Source organism: Bufo bufo, chromosome 5 (assembly GCF_905171765.1).
Source record: "Bufo bufo chromosome 5, aBufBuf1.1, whole genome shotgun sequence".
Classification (NCBI taxonomy): domain Eukaryota; kingdom Metazoa; phylum Chordata; class Amphibia; order Anura; family Bufonidae; genus Bufo; species Bufo bufo.
The window spans coordinates 165,652,134-165,670,725 of NC_053393.1; the positions used below are offsets into that span (position 1 = coordinate 165,652,134).

The window sequence follows — 18,592 nt, forward strand, 5'->3', positions numbered from 1 at the left end:
TGGCGAGTTCCTAGAATTTTAATTTTTTTGGCACAAGTTAGCGGAAATTGATGTATTATTATTATTATTATTATTATTATTATTATTATTAATAATTTTTTTTTTTTTCTTACAAAGTCTCATATTCCACTAACTTGTGACAAAAAATTAAATTTTACATGAACTCGCCATGCTCCTCACGAAATACCTTGGGGTGTCTTTCCAAAATGGGGTCACTTGTGGGGTATTTATACTGCCCTGGCATTTTAGGGGACCTAAAGCGTGAGAAGTAGTTTGGAATCCAAATGCATAAAAAATGCCCTGTGAAATCCTAAAGGTGCTCTTTAGAATTTGGGCCCATTTGCGCACCTAGGCTGCAAAAAAATGTCACACATGTGGTATCGCCGTGCTCAGAAGAAGTAGGGCAATGTGTTTTGGGGTGTATTTTTACATATACCCATGCTGGGTGAGAGAAATATCTCTGTAAAAGACAACTTTTCCCATTTTTTTATACAAAGTTGTCATTTTACAGAGATATTTCTCTCACCCAGCATGGGTATATGTAAAAAGACTCCCCAAAACACATTGCCCAACTTCTCCTGAGTACGGCGATACCACATGTGTGACACTTTTTTGCAGCCTAGGTGCGCAAAGGGGCCCAAATTCTAAAGAGCACCTTTAGGATTTCACAGGGCATTTTTTACGCTATTGGAATCCGAATTACTTCTCACGCTTTAGGTCCCTTAAAATGCCAGGGCAGTATAAATACCCCACAAGTGACCCCATTTTGGAAAGAAGACACCCCAAGGTATTCCGTGAGGGGCATGGCGAGTTCCTCGAATTTTTATTTTTTTGGCACAAGTTAGCGGAAAATTATGTATTTTTATCTTTTTTTCTTTTTTTTTCTTACAAAGTCTCATATACCACTAACTTGTGACAAAAAATAAAATATTACATGAACTCGCCATGCCCCTCACGAAATACCTTGGGGTGTCTTCTTTCCAAAATGGGGTCACTTGTGGGGTATTTATACTGCCCTGGCATTTTAGGGGACCTAAAGCGTGAGAAGTAGTTTGGAATCCAAATGCGTAAAAAATGCCCTGTGAAATCCTAAAGGTGCTCTTTAGAATTTGGGCCCCTTTGCGCACCTAGGCTGCAAAAAAGTGTCACACATGTGGTATCGCCGTACTCAGAAGAAGTAGGGCAATGTGTTTTGGGGTGTATTTTTACATATACCCATGCTGGGTGAGAGAAATATCTCTGTAAAAGACAACTTTTCCCATTTTTTTTATACAAAGTTGTCATTTTACAGAGATATTTCTCTCACCCAGCATGGGAATATGTAAAAATACACCCCAAAACACATTGCCCTACTTCTTCTGAGTACGGCGATACCACATATGTGACACTTTTTTGCAACTTAGGTGTGCAAAGGGGCCGAAAGTCCAACGAGTACCTTTTAGGAGGGCATTTTTAGACATTTGGATTCCAGACTTCTTCTCACGCTTTAGGGCCCCTAAAATGCAAGGGCAGTATAAATACCCCACATGTGACTCCATTTTGGAAAGAAGACACCCCAAGGTATTCCGTGAGGGGCATGGCGAGTTCATAGAAGATTTTTTTTTTTTGGCACAAGTTAGCGGAAATTGATTTTTTTTTTGTTTTTTCTCACAAAGTCTCCCTTTCCGCTAACTTGGGACAAAAAGTTCAATCTTTCATGGACTTAATATGCCCCTCAGCGAATACCTTGGGGTGTCTTCTTTCCAAAATGGGGTCATTTGTGGGGTGTTTGTACTGCCCTGGAATTTGAGGGTCTCTGCAATCATTACATGTATGGCCAGCATTAGGATTTTCTGCTATTCTCCTTAGGCTGGTTTCACACTTGCGTTGTCCGGATCCGGCGTGTACTCCATTTGCCGGAATTACACGCCGCATCCGGAAAAACGCAAGTGAACTGAAAGCATTTGAAGACGGATCCGTCTTCAAAATGCGTTCAGTGTTACTATGGCACCCAGGACGCTATTAAAGTCCTGGTTGCCATAGTAGTAGTGGGGAGCGGGGGAGCAGTATACTTACAGTCCGTGCGGCTCTCGGGGCGCTCCAGAATGACGTCCGAGCGCCCCATGCGCATGGATGACGTGTCCATGCGACACGTCATCAATGAGCGTGGGGCACCCTGACGTCACTCTGGAGCGCCCGGGGAGCCGCACGGACGGTAAGTATACTGCTCCCCCGCTCCCCACTACACTTTACCATGGCTGCCAGGACTTTAGCGTCTTGGCAGCCATGGTAACCATTCAGAAAAAGCTAAACGTCGGATCCGGCAATGCGCCGAAACGACGTTTAGCTTAAGGCCGGATCCGGATTAATGCCTTTCAATGGTCATTAATTCCGGATGCGACCTTGCGGCAAGTGTTCCGGATTTTTGGCCGGACCAAAAAGCGCAGCATGCTGCGGTATTTTCTCCGGCCAAAAAACGTTCCGTTCCGGAACTGAAGGCATCCTGATGCATCCTGAACGGATTTCTCTCCATTCAGAATGCATGGGGATAATCCTGATCAGGATTCTTCCGGCATAGAGCCCCGACGACGGAACTCTATGCCGGAAGAAAAGAACGCAAGTGTGAAAGAGCCCTTATATTGAGCATACAGGTAATGAGATTTTTTTTTCCCGTTAAGCCTCTGGGCTGAAAGAAAAAATTAACGGCACAGATTTCTTCATTCGCATCGATCAATGTGGATGAAAAAATCTCTGCCAAAAAATGTGCAAAAAAAAAAAGGAGGGGAAAGGCGTCTGCCAGGACATAGGAGCTCCGCCCAACATCCAAACCCACTCAGCTCGTATGCCCTGGCAAACCCGATTTCTCCATTCACATCAATCGATGTGGATGAATAAATCATTGCCGGAATTATTATTATTTTTTTTTTTATACAAAGTGTTTGCCAAAGCATATGAACACCCCCCCTCAGCTCATAAGCCTCGGCAAATGTATCTTTTTTACTGCAGAGGAGAAATCTCGTCTTGCAGCGCCGCATACACCGACTTTTGTGTAATCTGACAGCAGCGCAATGCACATCAGTGCTGCAGCTGCTTGATCGCTTGGTCCATCTAAAAGGTAAAAAACAAAACAAAAAAAAAAAACAGGCCACAACGCAATAAATTTATTAACATTAACTTTATATAACATTTGAACAGAACATTAACTTTTATGAACTTTATTGAACTTTTGAAACAGAACATTAACTTTTTTGCTTACCTGTGATTTTTTTAATTTATTTTTTACCTTTAGAGGACAAACCTCTCCTTCCCCATGGGACAATGAGCAAAGCGCAAATCGCCCAGAGATGTGGCGAAGTACATTATGCACTTTGTCCCAGGTGAAAGGAGAGGTTTGTGGCAGCTCTGTGTGAAAGGGCCCTAAGACCCCTGTGTGCCTGTCCTGTGTCACGCAATCCTTACACTAATAGTGTACCTTTTGTGTGGAACTTGCGGAAAAACTCACCTATGCATAGGGCAGGCTGGTCAGGACAGTCAGGACAAAAAAAGGTGGTGTCACGCCTTATTCCACCCCTGCTACAGACACTGCATCTTTTTCTTGGGGAACGTTGAGTTGGGGTACCAGGATAGACACTGGGGAAGTGTCTGCCATGTAGCCGGCTCACTACATCAGGGACTTGGGACACGGACCCTCCTGGATACAGGATTTCCGAAATGATCTCTTCCTGGAATTTTAGGAAGGATCCTGTTCTCCCAGCCTTACTGTAGAGAACAAAACTATTATATACAGCCAATTGAATTAAATATACAGACACCTTCTTATACCAGCGTTTGGTGCGGCGGGAAACTAAATAGGGAGCCAACATCTGGTCATTGAAGTCCTCCCCTCCCATGTGAAGGTTATAGTCGTGGACAGAGAGGGGTTTCACAATGACTCCAGTTGCCCTTTCAATTTGGACAGTCGTTTCTGCGTGAATGGTGGACAGAAGGTAAACGTCCCTCTTGTCCCTCCACTTCACCGCGAGCAGTTCTTGGTCACACAAGGCAGCCCTCTCCCCCCGTGCAAGTCGGGTACTAACGAGCCGTTGGGGGAAGCCCCGGCGACTAGGTTGCGCGGTGCCACAGCATTGAATTCGGACTAGATGTAAGTGCCGAAAGAGGGCCATGCTTGAGTAAAAATTGTCCACGTATAAGTGGTACCCCTTGTGGAGTAAGGGTGACACCAAGTCCCAGACAATCTTGCCACTGCTCCCCAGGTAGTCAGGACATCCGACCGGCTCCAGTTTTGAGTCTTTTCCCTCATAGACCCTAAAACGATATGTATAGCCTGTGGCCCTTTCACAGAGCTTATACCGTTTGACCCCATACCGGGCGCGCTTGCTGGGGATGTACTGTTTGATGCCAAGGCGCCCGGTAAAATGTACTAGGGACTCGTCTATGCAGATGTTTTGATTAGGGGTATACGCATCTGCAAATCTGGATGACAAATGGTCTATGAGGGGCCGAATTTTGTGGAGCCGGTCATAAGCAAGGTGGCCTCTTGGATGACAGGTGTGATTGTCAGCGAAATGCATAAAGCACATGATGACCTCAAAACGTGCCCTGGACATTGCAGCAGAGAACATGGGCATGTAATGTATTAAGTCTTTAGACCAATATGACCGCAATACATTTTTTTTAGTTAGACCCATGCTGAGGATAAGGCCCAAAAAAAATTTAAACTGTGACTGGTTTCCACCGGTAAGGCTGGGCATAGAAGTTTTCCGGATTGGCGGTAATAAACTGTGTGGCGTAGCGGTTGGTTTCTGCCACAACTAGGTCATAGAGGTCCGCGGTGAAGAACAGCTGAAAAAACTCTAGGGCTGATTCTAAATGAGCTGTCTCCACGTGAACTCCAGACTGGGCGCTGAAAGGGGGCAATACGGGTGCGGCGGAAGGAGGGGTGTGCCAATTAGGATTTGCCAGCACCTCTGGGAGACTAAGGGTTCTACGGGCCTGTGAACGCGGTGGCTGCGACGGGGGAGTTACTGCACGTGCCACCTACCAGCTTGAACTGCCCTTCTGGTGCTCGCCACTTCACCAGGGAATACGGCAGTGCTGGTAGAAGGTCCAGGATGTGCTGCGCTGCTGGTGTATCCCGCACCATAAACAAGATCAGCGCTAGCACCCCTCTGCTGCAAATGAGGCTCATCATGCGGGGTATGCAGAATTCTGACATGGGATCGGGTACGCCTGACCGTAGCAGGGACCTCAACCTCGTCATCTTCGCTAGCGGTTAGAGTGCCACTGCTGTCTACAGGTTCATATTCTGAACCACTGGATTCAGGTGACCCAAATGTACTGATATAGATCTGATTGCGATCAATCTTGATCACTTACAGATACTATATAGTACTAGTGCTGATTAGCGACAGCGATGACGCTAATCAGCGACTAATCAGTGACTGCGGTGGGCTGGGTGCTAACTACCTAGCAAGTAGCTAACTACCTGGCGGTGATGAGGGACCCTTACAGGGGGGTGATCAATGACAGGGGGGTGATCAGGGTGATCAGGGAGTCTAATATGGGTGATCAAGTGCTAAATAAGGGGTTAATAAGTGACAGGGTAATGTGTAATGTGTATGTGTGCTACTTACAGAGCTGCCTGTGTCCTCTGGTGGTCGATCCAAGCAAAAGAAACCACCAGAGGAGCAGGTAGCAGGTATATCAGACGCTATTTTCAAAATAGCGTCTGACATACCCATTTCATTAATCATTTCAAAAATCCAGAGCCTGCCAGCCAATGATCGCGGCCGGCAGGCTGCAGATGAACTTGTGAACTGCGCGATCCTGTGAACGCGCCTCACAGGAAATCTCTGCTCACGGCGTTAGTGTGACCTGGGAGAGCCACCGCAATCACGCCTTTCGGCGTTAGCGAGACGGGAGGTGGTTAAAGAGGTTTTCCGGAACTCATCTGGTCTTGCAAACCCACCTTAATTATAAATATCATGCCTGTAGGAAAAAGTTTGTAATATATTAACTGTTCCAAAGTTGCATGTATTCGCTTCCCAGGAATCTGGAATCTGGTGATGTGATGAGTCTCCTCTGAAAATCCATCTTCTGCCGATGTCATTGCCTTTACCAGGCTTCCAACCTAGGTTATATGCGGGAGATCACCAGAAATATTCTTCATCCTGGAGCATGCACTGATGAGGTAGATTCAAGAGTTTGCATATGTGCCAGAGAGAGGAATAGTTCTGGGCCCCATCCACAGCAGCATCCATAGTACAGGCCAGAAACTTGTGAACGTGACATTGGCAGAAGGTGGATTTTCAGATTTTATTTTATTTTTTTATTGTGAAGCAAACCACAAATAGGACAAAATAACAGAAAAAGTCAATGTGCATAACTATTCAACCCCCTAAAGTTAATACTTTGTAGAGCCACCTTTTGCGGCAAACACAGCTCTCCAAGTCGCTTTGGATAAGTCTCTATGAGCTTGCCTCATCTTACCACTTGCAAAACTGCTCCAGCTCCTTCAAGTTGGATGGTTTGCACTTGTGAACAGCAATCTTTAAGTCTGACCACAGATTTTTTTTATTGGATTGAGATCTGGGCTTTGACTAGGCCATGTTTCCCCCTAAACCACTCAAGTGCTGCTTTAGCAGTGTGTTTGGGGTCATTGTCCTGCCGGAAGGTGAACCTCCGTCCTAGCCTCAAATCATGCACAGAGTGGTGTAGGTTTTGCTCAAGAATATCCCTGAATTTAGCACCATCCATCCTTCTCTCAACTCTGACCAGTTTCCCAGTCCCATCCCCCCAGCATGATGCTGCCACCACCATGTCTCACTGTGGGGATGGTGTTCTTTCGGTGATGTCATGGTGTGCGCCAGACATAGCGTTTTCTTTGATGGCCAAAAAGTTCAATTTTAGTCTCATCAGACCAGAGCACCTTCCTCCATACATTTTGGGAGTCTCCCACATGCCTTTTCGCAAACTGACAACGTGCCTTTTTGTTTTTTAGCTGAAAGTAATGGCTTTCTTCTGGCCACTGTGCCATGAAGCCCAACTCTATGGAGTGTACAGCTTATTGTCGTTCTATGTACAGATACTCCAGTCTCTGCTGTGTAACTCTGCAGCTCCTCCAGGGTTACCTTGGGTCTCTGTGCTGCCTCTCTGATTAATGCCCTCCTTGCCCGGTCCGTGAGTTTGGTGGGCGGCCGTCTTTTGGCAGGTTTGCTGTTGTGCCATGTTCTTTCCATTTGGTTATGATAGATTTGATGGTGCTCCTGGGGATCATCAAAGATTTGGATATTTTTTTATAACCTAACCCTGACTTGTACTTCAACTACAACATCATTGTCCCTTGCTTGTTTGGAGAGTTCCTTAGTCTTCATGGCAGTGTTTGGTTAGTGATGCCTCTTTCTTAGGTGTTGCAGCCTCTGGGGCCTTTCAAAAATGGTGTGTATATTTAATGACAGATGATGTGACACTTAGATTCCACACAGGTGAACATCATCTCACTAATTATGTGACTTCTGAAGGTAATTGGTAGCCACCAGATCTTTTTATGGGCTTCCTAACAAAGGGGGTGAATACATACGCACATGGCAATTTTCTGTTTTCTATTTTCCCCATGCCTCCACAACGGCACTATGTGGAGGGTTATCCCGCCTTCTTCAGGGACAGGAAATAGTTTTGAGACCAGTCAATAAAGGGCCCCCTCCCTCTTACCTCTCCAATTGTTTTCCTGTCCCTCGGAAGGTCGGGAACTCGTGGACCAGCTAGAACTTGCGCGGTTTTCAGGTTTGTTATCCCGGCGCTGCCGGAGGGCCGTCGCAGGGGGAAGGATCGCGGGACACGGCAGAGTGGTCCCTCCTTTCCCAAAGGTGTAATCCCAGCATGGGCTGGTCACCCCGGGCTTTATCCCCGTGTTCCAGGCTGGAACCGGCGTCTCTGTGTGGCTTAGGGGAGCGTTCCTGGGTCTGGGAACGCTCCTATAGCCTACGTGCGCGCCACAGTGACGCGGGTCATTGCGTCATCACGAGTGGCCCTGCGGCGCATAGGAAGGGGACGGAGCTCCACAACGTTACAGGAAGAAAAGGAGTGCTGGCTGCCGGCGTCCTCGTGCAGCTAGCCAAGCGTTCATCTGACTAAGGATGATGCAAGCTGAAGGAGACTCCCCCAGGAAGCCCACAGACACCTCCAGGCCTTCTAGCCCGGTAAGCCTCCTCCCTGTTCAATGTATGTGGGTGTATGAAGCAGTATTAAGTTAAGTTAGGCTTGCACCCGTTTCTTTTTTTTGGTGGCGGTTTCGAAAAAGAAAAAAAAAGAAAAAATTTAAGTGGGACTCATTTTGGCCATTTTATGTCTCCGAGGGGAGAGAAACCTCTAAAAGGGAACTGTCCATCAAAAAGAAGTGTGCCATATGCAAGAAAAAACCTTTATGTCAGAATTGTTGTGACATAGTGGTCTCAGAGGAAACCCCTTCCCTAGTGGAAAGTCTGAGAAGCATGATTAAAGAAGAAGTGGGGGCAGCCGTAGAAGCGAAGCTATCTACCATACCGCCCAGACCTTCCACTTTTAGTGCCCCCTATTATGGAGCAAGATTCTGACCTAAATTTTATCCGGTTCAGACTCTGATATTTCGGAAGACGTCTATGGCCGACTTCTGTGTTCAATTGAAGAGACTGAATCCTTGTTAAAAACTATCAGAGCCACCATAAATTTAGAAGAACCAAGAGAGCCACTGTCTGTACAAGATCAGATGTTCGCAGCTCTGGGGGACAAGAAAAAACGAGTATTTCCTGTCCATGTTAATATCAAATCCTTAATCCAAGCTGGGTGGAAAGAGCCTGAAAAAAAAAAAAACAATCCGCCTCTAAGATATTTAAGAGAAAATATCCTTTTGCAGAAGAGGACTCGGCCACCTGGGATAAGAATCCTAGAGTGGATGCCCCCGTGGCAAGGATTTCAAAAAAATCTGCCTTACCCTTTGAAGATCTGGGACTTCTTAAGGATCCCATGGATAAAAAATGTGAAAGTCTCCTAAAGAAGACGTGGGAATCATCCACCGCTATGTTGAGACCAGGTATCTCAGCAACTTACACCGCCAGAACCCTGTCTCTGTTGTTGGGACAGTTAGAGAAGCATATTGAATCCGGCACCCCTAGAGAAGACTTCCTTTCCTCAATCCCTATGCTGAAGCAGGCTGCCAATTTTACTGCCGATGCTTCGGCAGACATAGTAAAGCTATCAGCCAGAACAGCCGCCCGGTCCAACGCTTCACGAAGAGCAATATGGTTTCGTACCTGGTCAGGGGATACGGCGTCAAAAAATAAGCTCTGTTCTTTGCCATGTGAAGGGGATAGAGTATTTGGCACGGCTCTTGATGATATCCTAGAAAAGGCATCGGATAGGAAAAAAAGGCTTTCCCACCGAATCAAAGTTTTTTTTTTTTTACAAGAGGCGTTCCTTTCGGCCCCAGAAACGTGGTAGATTTGACCAAAAGAAGAAGGATTCAGGACTGTCATGGCAGTCTACCAGAGGAAAGGGATTCTTGTTTACCCCCGACAAGTCCACCCGTACATCCTCCCAATAACGCCAGAAGGGCCGTAGGGGGAATGCTCAGTTTCTGTCACTCTGCCTGGGAAAATATCCAAGCCTGCCCCTGGGTACTAGAAGTGATAGAAAAAGGATACAGCCTGGAGTTCAGTCATTATCCACCAGACCGGTATATGGAGAACACAAAATTGAAAGTGGAAAACCAGAAAGCAATGGACCTACAAATATCGCTCCTGCTAGAAAAGAGGGCCATCGTTCCTGTACCATTGGAAGAACAGAGAGAAGGATTCTATTCAATGATCTTTCTAGTAAGGAAACCGAACGGCTCCTTCAGAGCGATAATAAATTTGAAAACCTTAAACAAGTACATAGTGTACAAGAAATTCAAAATGTAAACGATAAGATTAGTGACCAACCTCCTTCCAAAAGATTGTTACACGGTAACATTAGACCTGGCAGATGCCTATTACCATGTTCCAATCCGAAAAAAAGACCAGAAGCTTATTGAGGGCGGCGGTATGGTTCCTAGGGTCTCTATGCCACTATCAGTTCCAGGTTCTTCCATTTGGCCTCAGTTCCGCTCCGAGACTGTTCACAAAAATCATGACGGAAGTGGCAAAACATTTTCATTTGGCAGAGATTTTATTCATCCCATACCTGGACGACTTCTTGATCGCTGCCCCAACGGCCGGCCTAGGATGGATAGTAAACTGGGAAAAATCATGTCTGCTTCCCTCACGAAGAAGGATATTTTTGGGATTTCTACTAGACTCCTTTCTTCCAGAACAAAAACGGGACACCTTAATTTCCAACACCGAGAAGTTCCGAAAACAGAGGCTTGCCTCTTTCCGGGATATGATGACAATCCTGGGTCTTATGACTTCGACAATCCCATCGGTAAAATGGGCCCAGTACCATACAAGAACACTTCAGGCCTTTCTTCTAAAAAACTGGGACAAAAAACAAACATCCTTAAACAAAAGGATAAAAATCCCATCACATGTAAAAACATCCTTATTTTGGTGGACAAACAGTACAAATCTTTCCCAAGGCGTGGCATGGAGGCAGACGAATCAGGTCGTCATTACTAACGGACCCCAGCCAACAGGGGTGGGGAGCCCACATGGAAAAGCAGTTGGAGCAGGGTCTATGGGGATCACACCTACAACAAGCTTCGTCAAACATCAGCGAGCTGACCGCGGTGTGGGAAGCCCTGAAAGCCTTCGCTCCCTTCATCCACCTGAGGAGTGTAAAAATCCTATCAGACAATTCAACGACTGTAGCCTACCTGAACAAACAGGGAGGAACAAAGTCGCTCTCTATCCTCGGTAACAGGAAAAATCCTAAATTGGGCCGAGAAAAATCTATTGTCTCTGTCCGCAGCCCATGTGAGAGGAAAAGAAAATCCAGTGGCGGACTTCCTCAGCAGAGACCGACTAAAGGCAGGAGAATGGACTCTGAACCAACAGGTCTTCAACCAAATTTGTTCCAAGTGGGGCACTCCAAGGGTCGACCTGTTTGCCACAAGGAAGAACAGACAGATCAGGGACTTTTTCTCCCTGTCAGTTCTAGATCGTCCCCTGAGAGTGGACGCCTTGTCAACACCCTGGCCCCAGCAGCTGCTCTATGCCTTTCCTCCATTTCCCCTGATTCAAAGGGTCATAGCCAAGATCATAGAGGAGAATGCCAGATCATACTAATAACCATTCTGGCCCAGAAGAACATGGTTCCTGGTACTAAAGAACCTAGCAGGGGAAGATTTTTGGATCCTCCCTCCTCGGCCGGATCTGTTACAGGGCCCAGTGGTTCATCCCCGAGTCGCCCAGCTTCGCTTAACAGCTTTGAGGCTGAAAGGCGCATGCTGAGAGGAAAAGGATTTTCAGAGGCAGTAATATCCACTCTATTGCAGAGTAGAAAACCCGTCACATCAATGATATATCGGAGAGCCTGGGAATCTTTTCTACGGTTTAACAGCAGTAAATATGATCCTTCCGGAGAACCACAGATGGCTCTAATCCTAGACTTCCTTCAGGCGGGACTCGATAAGGGACTGCCTGTAAGTACCTTAAAAGTCCAAGTAGCAGCTCTTAGTGCGTTTTTAAACAGCAAACTAATGGACATAAATGTTATCAAAAGTAGAATTCGCCCAAAACTAAGGTCTTTAGTCCCTCCCTGGGATTTAAATCTGGTACTATCCAGATTAATGTATCCGCCCTTTGAACCTATAACAGAAATCTCCTTGAGAACTTTGACTCTCAAGACAGTTTTTTTGTTAGCCATAACTACTGCAAGAAGAGTAGGGGACATCCAGGCCTTTTCCATCCTACCTCCTTATCTTATGATTCTGGAGGATAGAATCATATTAAAACATGCTCCTGAATTTCTTCCTAAGGTTGTAACTAAATTCCACTGTCAACAGGAAGTTACTCTTCCCTCCTTTTGTTCCCAGGCGACCTCAGATAAGGAAAAACTGTTTCACAACCTGGATGTTAGGAGATGCGTCCTACAGTATATGGAGGCCACGAAAGATCTAAGAAAAGCCAACCAGCTACTGGTACAATATCTGGGTCTGCATCAGGGCAAAGCTGCTAGCAAGACTTCCATCTCTAGATGGATCAAGGCCTGCATTGTTCTAGCCTACGAGACGGAAGGAGTTGCTCCTCCACCTTTATTGAAAGCCCACTCCACCAGAGCATTGGCCACATCCTGGGCTGAAGGGGCCTCGGCCTCTCTGGAAGAAATATGTTGGGCAGCCACATGGTCCAATCCTGGCACCTTTTTTAAACATTACAAATTGGACGTCTCTACAAATAGAGACTTTATCATTTGGACGCAAAGTCCTGTCGGCAGTTGTCCCACCCTGATCATGTCTCCTATGTTATTTCTCCACGTAGTGCCGTTGTGGAGGCGTGGGGAAAAGATGAAAATTACTCTTAGCAGTAATTGGATTTTCCTTTAGCCTCCACAATGGCACAAGGAATTCCCACCCAAAAAATATAAGAGAAAAAATATATATTCAATTCTTTATTATGTGACATTTGGTTCCATTACTCTCAGGTGAAAAGATCCTGACCTTGTGTTTTGAACGATACTGTCTCTATTGTTTGTTATATACCTTATGAAATTTGGATAGTTTTGCATCTATCTCTGAGTACTAGGTTACTAACTGTAGAGGGAGGGGGCCCTTTATTGACTGGTCTCAAAACTATTTCCTGTCCCTGAAGAAGGCGGGATAACCCTCCTTGTAGTGCCGTTGTGGAGGCTAAAGGAAAATCCAATTACCGGTAAGAGTAATTTTCATCTTTCTAAGCAATAGTTTTATTTCTATATTTTTCTCATTTCACTTCACCAACTTAGACTATTGTGTTCTGATCCATCACATAAAATTCAGATTAACAAAACATTGAATTTAAGGCTGTAATGTAACAAAACACGAAAAAAGTCAATGGGGGTGAAAAACTTTTGCAAGACACTGTATGTACACCTTTAGGGGCATTTTTTTTTCTTCAAATTATTGCATTGTACTCATTTTGAGCTAAAAATCATGTTTTCAGTTGGTCTTTCTTTGTACAGCCTTGAGATTTTCTAGTACCAGGCTCTGTATTTTTACCGTTTCTGTGCTCTGCTGAGGGCTCCTTACCTCTGATATCTGACCTCCTGAACACTCATTACAGCTCAATTCTTATCTTAATCATAAGAATATGAAGTCACTTGTTTATTATATGCTCTCGGATGAATGTCTATGTACCATACCTAATTTGTTAAACTTTAATAAAACGAGTTTAAAATAAATGATAAGAATGTGGCTTAAATAAAGGCCTCTTTACAGTGGCCAATTTAGCAGGCGATTGTCGAGAAGGAGACCACTACATTTGCATGCAGCAATCTCCTCCACAGTATGGGGAGGAGTGATCTCTAATGCCTTCACTTGTCCCCATACAGACTCATTATTTACCAGCAGCAGATTCTGTTTAAACAACATGATCTGCTACCGGTAAACAATTTTTGTGACCGCATGAATCATGTGATTACCCCATGAATGAGCGGTTCGCTCAATCATCAGGTAATTGGCGGCACCTTTACACTGCCAGATAATCGTAATAATGGTATCGATCTTCTGGCCGAGAATCGGCCTGTGTAAAAGGCCTTTAAGTGTTTATGACCTTTTTAGTAAGGGCTCATGCACATGAGCGTAATGGCGGTCTGCAATGCATTGGCATCGGCCGTGTGCGCTTTGTTTGCGGATGTGGACCCATTGACTATTCTGGGTCTGCGATCTGCAACATACGGCCAAATATAGAACATGTTCTATAATTTGCGGTTCGGAGAAACGGACCCTTGTGCTATCATGGGCTTCGGATCCGTGTCTCCGCTCCACAAAAGAAAGGTGAATTCCTATCTTCAGGCATATCTTGCCGATTGTGGACCCATTCAAGTCAGTTTATGGTCCGCAATTCAGGCACTGAGCCAGTAGGCTTAGTGTGTTTGACCACTAATTTAGAGATAAGGTTTATTAGATGACCAGCACAAAGTACAAAGGATTCACACAGCTAGACAAACAGTTAACCCTTCATGACAGGCTGAATATTTTTAATAAAGACCAATTGAAAAAATTATTTTTAGAACAAAATGAGTAAAATGCAAAAATTGCCCCTGAAGGAGTACATATCCTTTAAGTTGTTAAATATATGCTTGCTTTATCTTGTAAGACCGTATTTCTGTTTTATTTTTGTAGCCCGCTGATTTTTCACATGTTACAGAGGATGATAAGAACCTGCGTAACCTCATCATGGAGGAGAAGGATAAAGAAAGCTTCACTGCAGTTATTGTTACTGGTGTTCAGCCCGTACATATACAATATTTAAAAAATTTCCTTCATCTATGGGCTTCACAGCTAGCGTGAGTAGGGAATGCCCATCTTAAATTTTGGTACATTTTAAAGCTCTTTCTGTATTTCATTTAGTTGTTTCTTCTGTGTAAAAGCAAATGTTTTTTTTCCTAGACATATCTATCATTACTATATGCATGGGCCTAAAGGAAATGTATTGGGTAAACCGAAAACCATACCTATTGACATTGAGGTATTTGTCCTTATAAGTACATTTGTTGGGCATTATATTGCTATATAATACTTATTTTTACTTAACCAGAGCAAAATATTTCTGTGCAGGAGCAATTTAAAGAGGACCTTTCATGGGTCCAGACATTATGAAATAACTACCAGGATATGTAGGGTATAGTGCATTGATGTAATATTGCTTACTGTTTTTTTCTGGGCGCCGCTACGTTTGCCCGCTGTGCCCCCCTGCAGGTTTCCCTCCTGGTATGCTAATGATTAGCATTGGTACAGGGAGGAGGAGACTGCCTTGTTTCCAGGGAGAAAAAAAAACCTCACCTTCTCCCTGGCTGTGACGCTCTCCTTTGCAGGGGGCACAACGGGCGAACGGAGTGGCGCCCAGAAAAAACTGTAAGCAATATTACTTCAGCGCACTATACCCTACATTTCCTGGTAGTTATTTCATAATGTCTGGACCCATGAAAGGTCCTCCTTTTAAATCTTTTCTCATGTTTTAAGGTAGTTTGTTCAATAAATAATACCCGTAAATAATCCTCTAATTCTCCAATAAGCAGCTATGTCAGATAGGTACATTGTATAGAATATGGTATCACTATAACACCAAAATTAAAAATTACTTATTTTACCTTTAACCCCTTAAGGACGCAGGGCGTACCGGTACGCCCTATTTCCCGAGTCCTTAAGGACTCAGGGCGTACCGGTACGTCCTAACTTTAAATAGATATTCCGGCACCGCGGGGGTTTTTTGCAACGGGATGCCGGTTGAAATCATTCAGCAGGCATCCTGTCACAACGCCAGGGTGGGTCATGTGACCCCCCGTATCGGCGATCGCCGCAAACCGCAGGTCAATTCAGACCTGCGGTTTGCTGCGATTTCTGCAGTTTCTGATCAGAATTTTTAAAATGGTATAAACGGCTGACATCTGTGCATCTGTGCTGTCAGCCGTTTAACCCTTTCCATACCGCGGTCCGTACGGACCGCTGTATTTAAAAGGTTAACTGTCATCGGTCAGGGAGCTCCCTCCCTCTCCCATCGGGGGGCTGCTGTGCCTTTGCAGCCCCCTGATGGAGAGGGAGAGAGCCCCGCGACAGCCCCCTGCCAGCCCCGTGCTCACCCTTCCCCGTCTGCGAATTTGTGGCAGACGGGGAAGGTTCCCATGGCGACAGGATGCCTTCTCAGGCGTCCTGCTGTCCATGGTGCTGAACAGATCTATGCTAAAAGCATAGATCTGTTCAGTGTAAGTAAAATACAGTACAGAACCCTATATGGTGTACTGTACTGTATTATACAGACATCACACTGGATCTTCAAGAACCAAGTGGGTCTGGGTCAAAAAAAATGCTAAAAAAAAGTGAAAAAAGTTAAGAAAAAAACCCCCACATTTATCACTGAATAAAAATAAAAAAAATAAAATACACTACACATATTAGGTATCGCCGCGTCCGTAATGACCTGATCTATAAAACGGTCATGTTACTTTCCCCACACGGTGAACGCCATAAAAATAAAAAAATAAAAACTATGAAAAAATTTAAATTTTGCTCACCTTACTTCCCAAAAAAGGTAATAAAAGTGATAAAAAAAGTCGCATGTACGCCAAAATAGTACCAATCAAACCGTCATCTCATCCCGCAAAAATCATACCCTACCCAAGATAATCGCCGAAAAACTGAAAAAACTATGGCTCTTAGACTATGGAAACACTAAAACATGATTTTTTTTTGTTTCAAAAATGAAATCATTGTGTAAAACTTACATAAATAAAAATAAAGTATGCAAATTAGGTATCGCCGCGTCCGTATCGATCGGCTCTATAAAAATATCACATGACCTAACCCCTCAGGTGACCACCGTAAAAAAATAAAAATAAAAACGGTGTAAAAAAAGCAATTTTTTGTTATCTTATGTCACAAAAAGTGTAATAGCAAGCGATCAAAAAGTCATATGCACCCCAAAATAGTGCCAATCAAACCGTCATCTTATCCCGCAAAAAATGAGACCCTACTTAAGATAATCGCCCAAAAACTGAAAAAACTATGGCTCTTAGACTATGGAGACACTAAAACATTTTTTTGGTTTTAAAAAGTCATTGTATAAAACTTACATAAATAAAAAAAATTGTATACATATTAGGTATCACCGCATCCGTGACAACCTGCTCTATAAAAATACCACATGATCTAACCTGTCAGATGAATGTTGTAAATAACAAAAAAAAAAAAACGTGCCAAAAAAGCTATTTCTTGTTACCTTGCCGCACTAAAAGTGTAATATAGAGCAACCGAAAATCATATGTACCCTAAACTAGTACCAACAAAACTGCCACCCTATCCCGTAGTTTCTAAAATGGGGTCACTTTTATGGAGTTTCTACTCTAGGGGTGCATCAGGAAGGTTTAAATGGGACATGGTATCAAAAAATAAAGTCCAGCAAAATCTGCCTTCCAAAAACCGTATGCCATTACTTTCCTTCTGCGCCCTGACGTGTGCCCTTACAGCAGTTTACGACCACATATGGGGTGTTTCTGTAAACTACAGAATTAGGGCCATAAATAATGAGTTTTGTTTGGCTGTTAACCCTTGCTTTGTAACTGGAAAAAAAATATTAAAATGGAAAATCTGCCAAAAAAGTGAAATTTTGAAATTGTATCTCTATTTTTCATTAAATCTTGTACAAAGTTTGTAAAATCAGTTTTGAATACCTTGAGGGGTGTAGTTTCTTAGATGGGGTCACTTTTATGGAGTTTCTACTCTAGGGGTGCATCAGGGGGGCTTCAAATGGGACATGGTGTAAATAAACCAGTCCAGCAAAATCTGGCTTCCAAAAACCATACGGCGCACCTTTCCCTCTACGCCCCGCTGTGTGGCCGTACAGTAGTTTACGGCCACATATGGGGTGTTTCTGTAAACGGCAGAGTCAGGGCAATAAAGATACAGTCTTGTTTGGCTGTTAACCCTTGCTTTGTTAGTGGAAAAAAATGGGTTAAAATGGAAAATTAGGCAAAAAAATGAAATTCTCAAATTTCATCCCCATTTGCCAATAACTCTTGTGCAACACCTAAAGGGTTAACAAAGTTTGTAAAATCAGTTTTGAATACCTTGAGGGGTGTAGTTTATAGAATGGGGTCATTTTTGGGCGGTTTCTATTATGTAACCTGAGATGAGTCCTGTCCCTGACTCATTTCAGCTACCGAGCGGGGGGCCCGCTGTCGGTAACAGCAGGGCAACCCAGAGAGAAGGCATGGACAGTTCCCAGGTGTCCCTGCCTTCTGGATTGCTGTATACACAGAAAATGGTACCAGTAAAACACCTCATCCCGCAAAAAATGAGCCCCTACATAAGATAATCGCTCAAAAAATAAAAATACTATAGCTCTCAGAACATGGAGACATTAAAACATCTTTTTTTTTGTTTCAAAAATGCTATTATTGTGTTAAAGGAATTCTGTGACCTCTTTTTACCCTATAGAGATGCGGACATCCACGGCTAGATCTCCGCTAGCATGTCCGCAATATACCTGTCCCATATCTCTGAGTGGTTTTATTAAGTGTAAAAAAAAATATTTTATATACAGTATTTTTCGCCCATAAGACGCACCTAGGTTTTTGAGGAGGAAAATAAAAAAAAATATTTTGAACCAAAAGGTGCTTTTGGTGGGTTTTGAACTAATGGTGGTCTGTGGATGACACTATTATGGGGGATCTGTGGATGACGCACTGTTATGGGGGTCTGTGGATGACACACTGTTATGGGAGCGTCTGGGGATGGCACTGTTATGGGGGCATCTGGGGATGGCACTGTTATGGGGGCATCTGGGGATGACACTGTTATGGGGGGATCTGGGGATGGCACTGTTATGGGGGGCATCTGGGGATGGCATGACACTGCTATGGGGGGATCTGTGGATGACACATAGCATCTTATGCTATGTGTCATCCACAGATCCCCCCCCATAACAGTGTCCTTGTGCAGTGAATGACCCCCAATACAGGGGGT

The 18,592-nt window shown here is 44.3% G+C and overlaps 1 protein-coding gene across 1 annotated transcript in view; it reads left to right on the forward strand.

Annotated features, from left to right (window-relative positions):
- The window catches only part of SMCHD1 (structural maintenance of chromosomes flexible hinge domain containing 1), a 383,867-nt gene that overhangs the window by 72,130 nt on the left and 293,145 nt on the right, over window positions 1–18,592 (forward strand). The window contains 2 exon segments of the mRNA XM_040432517.1: window positions 14,255–14,418; window positions 14,522–14,600. Of these exon segments, the coding sequence (XP_040288451.1) occupies window positions 14,255–14,418; window positions 14,522–14,600 (243 nt within the window).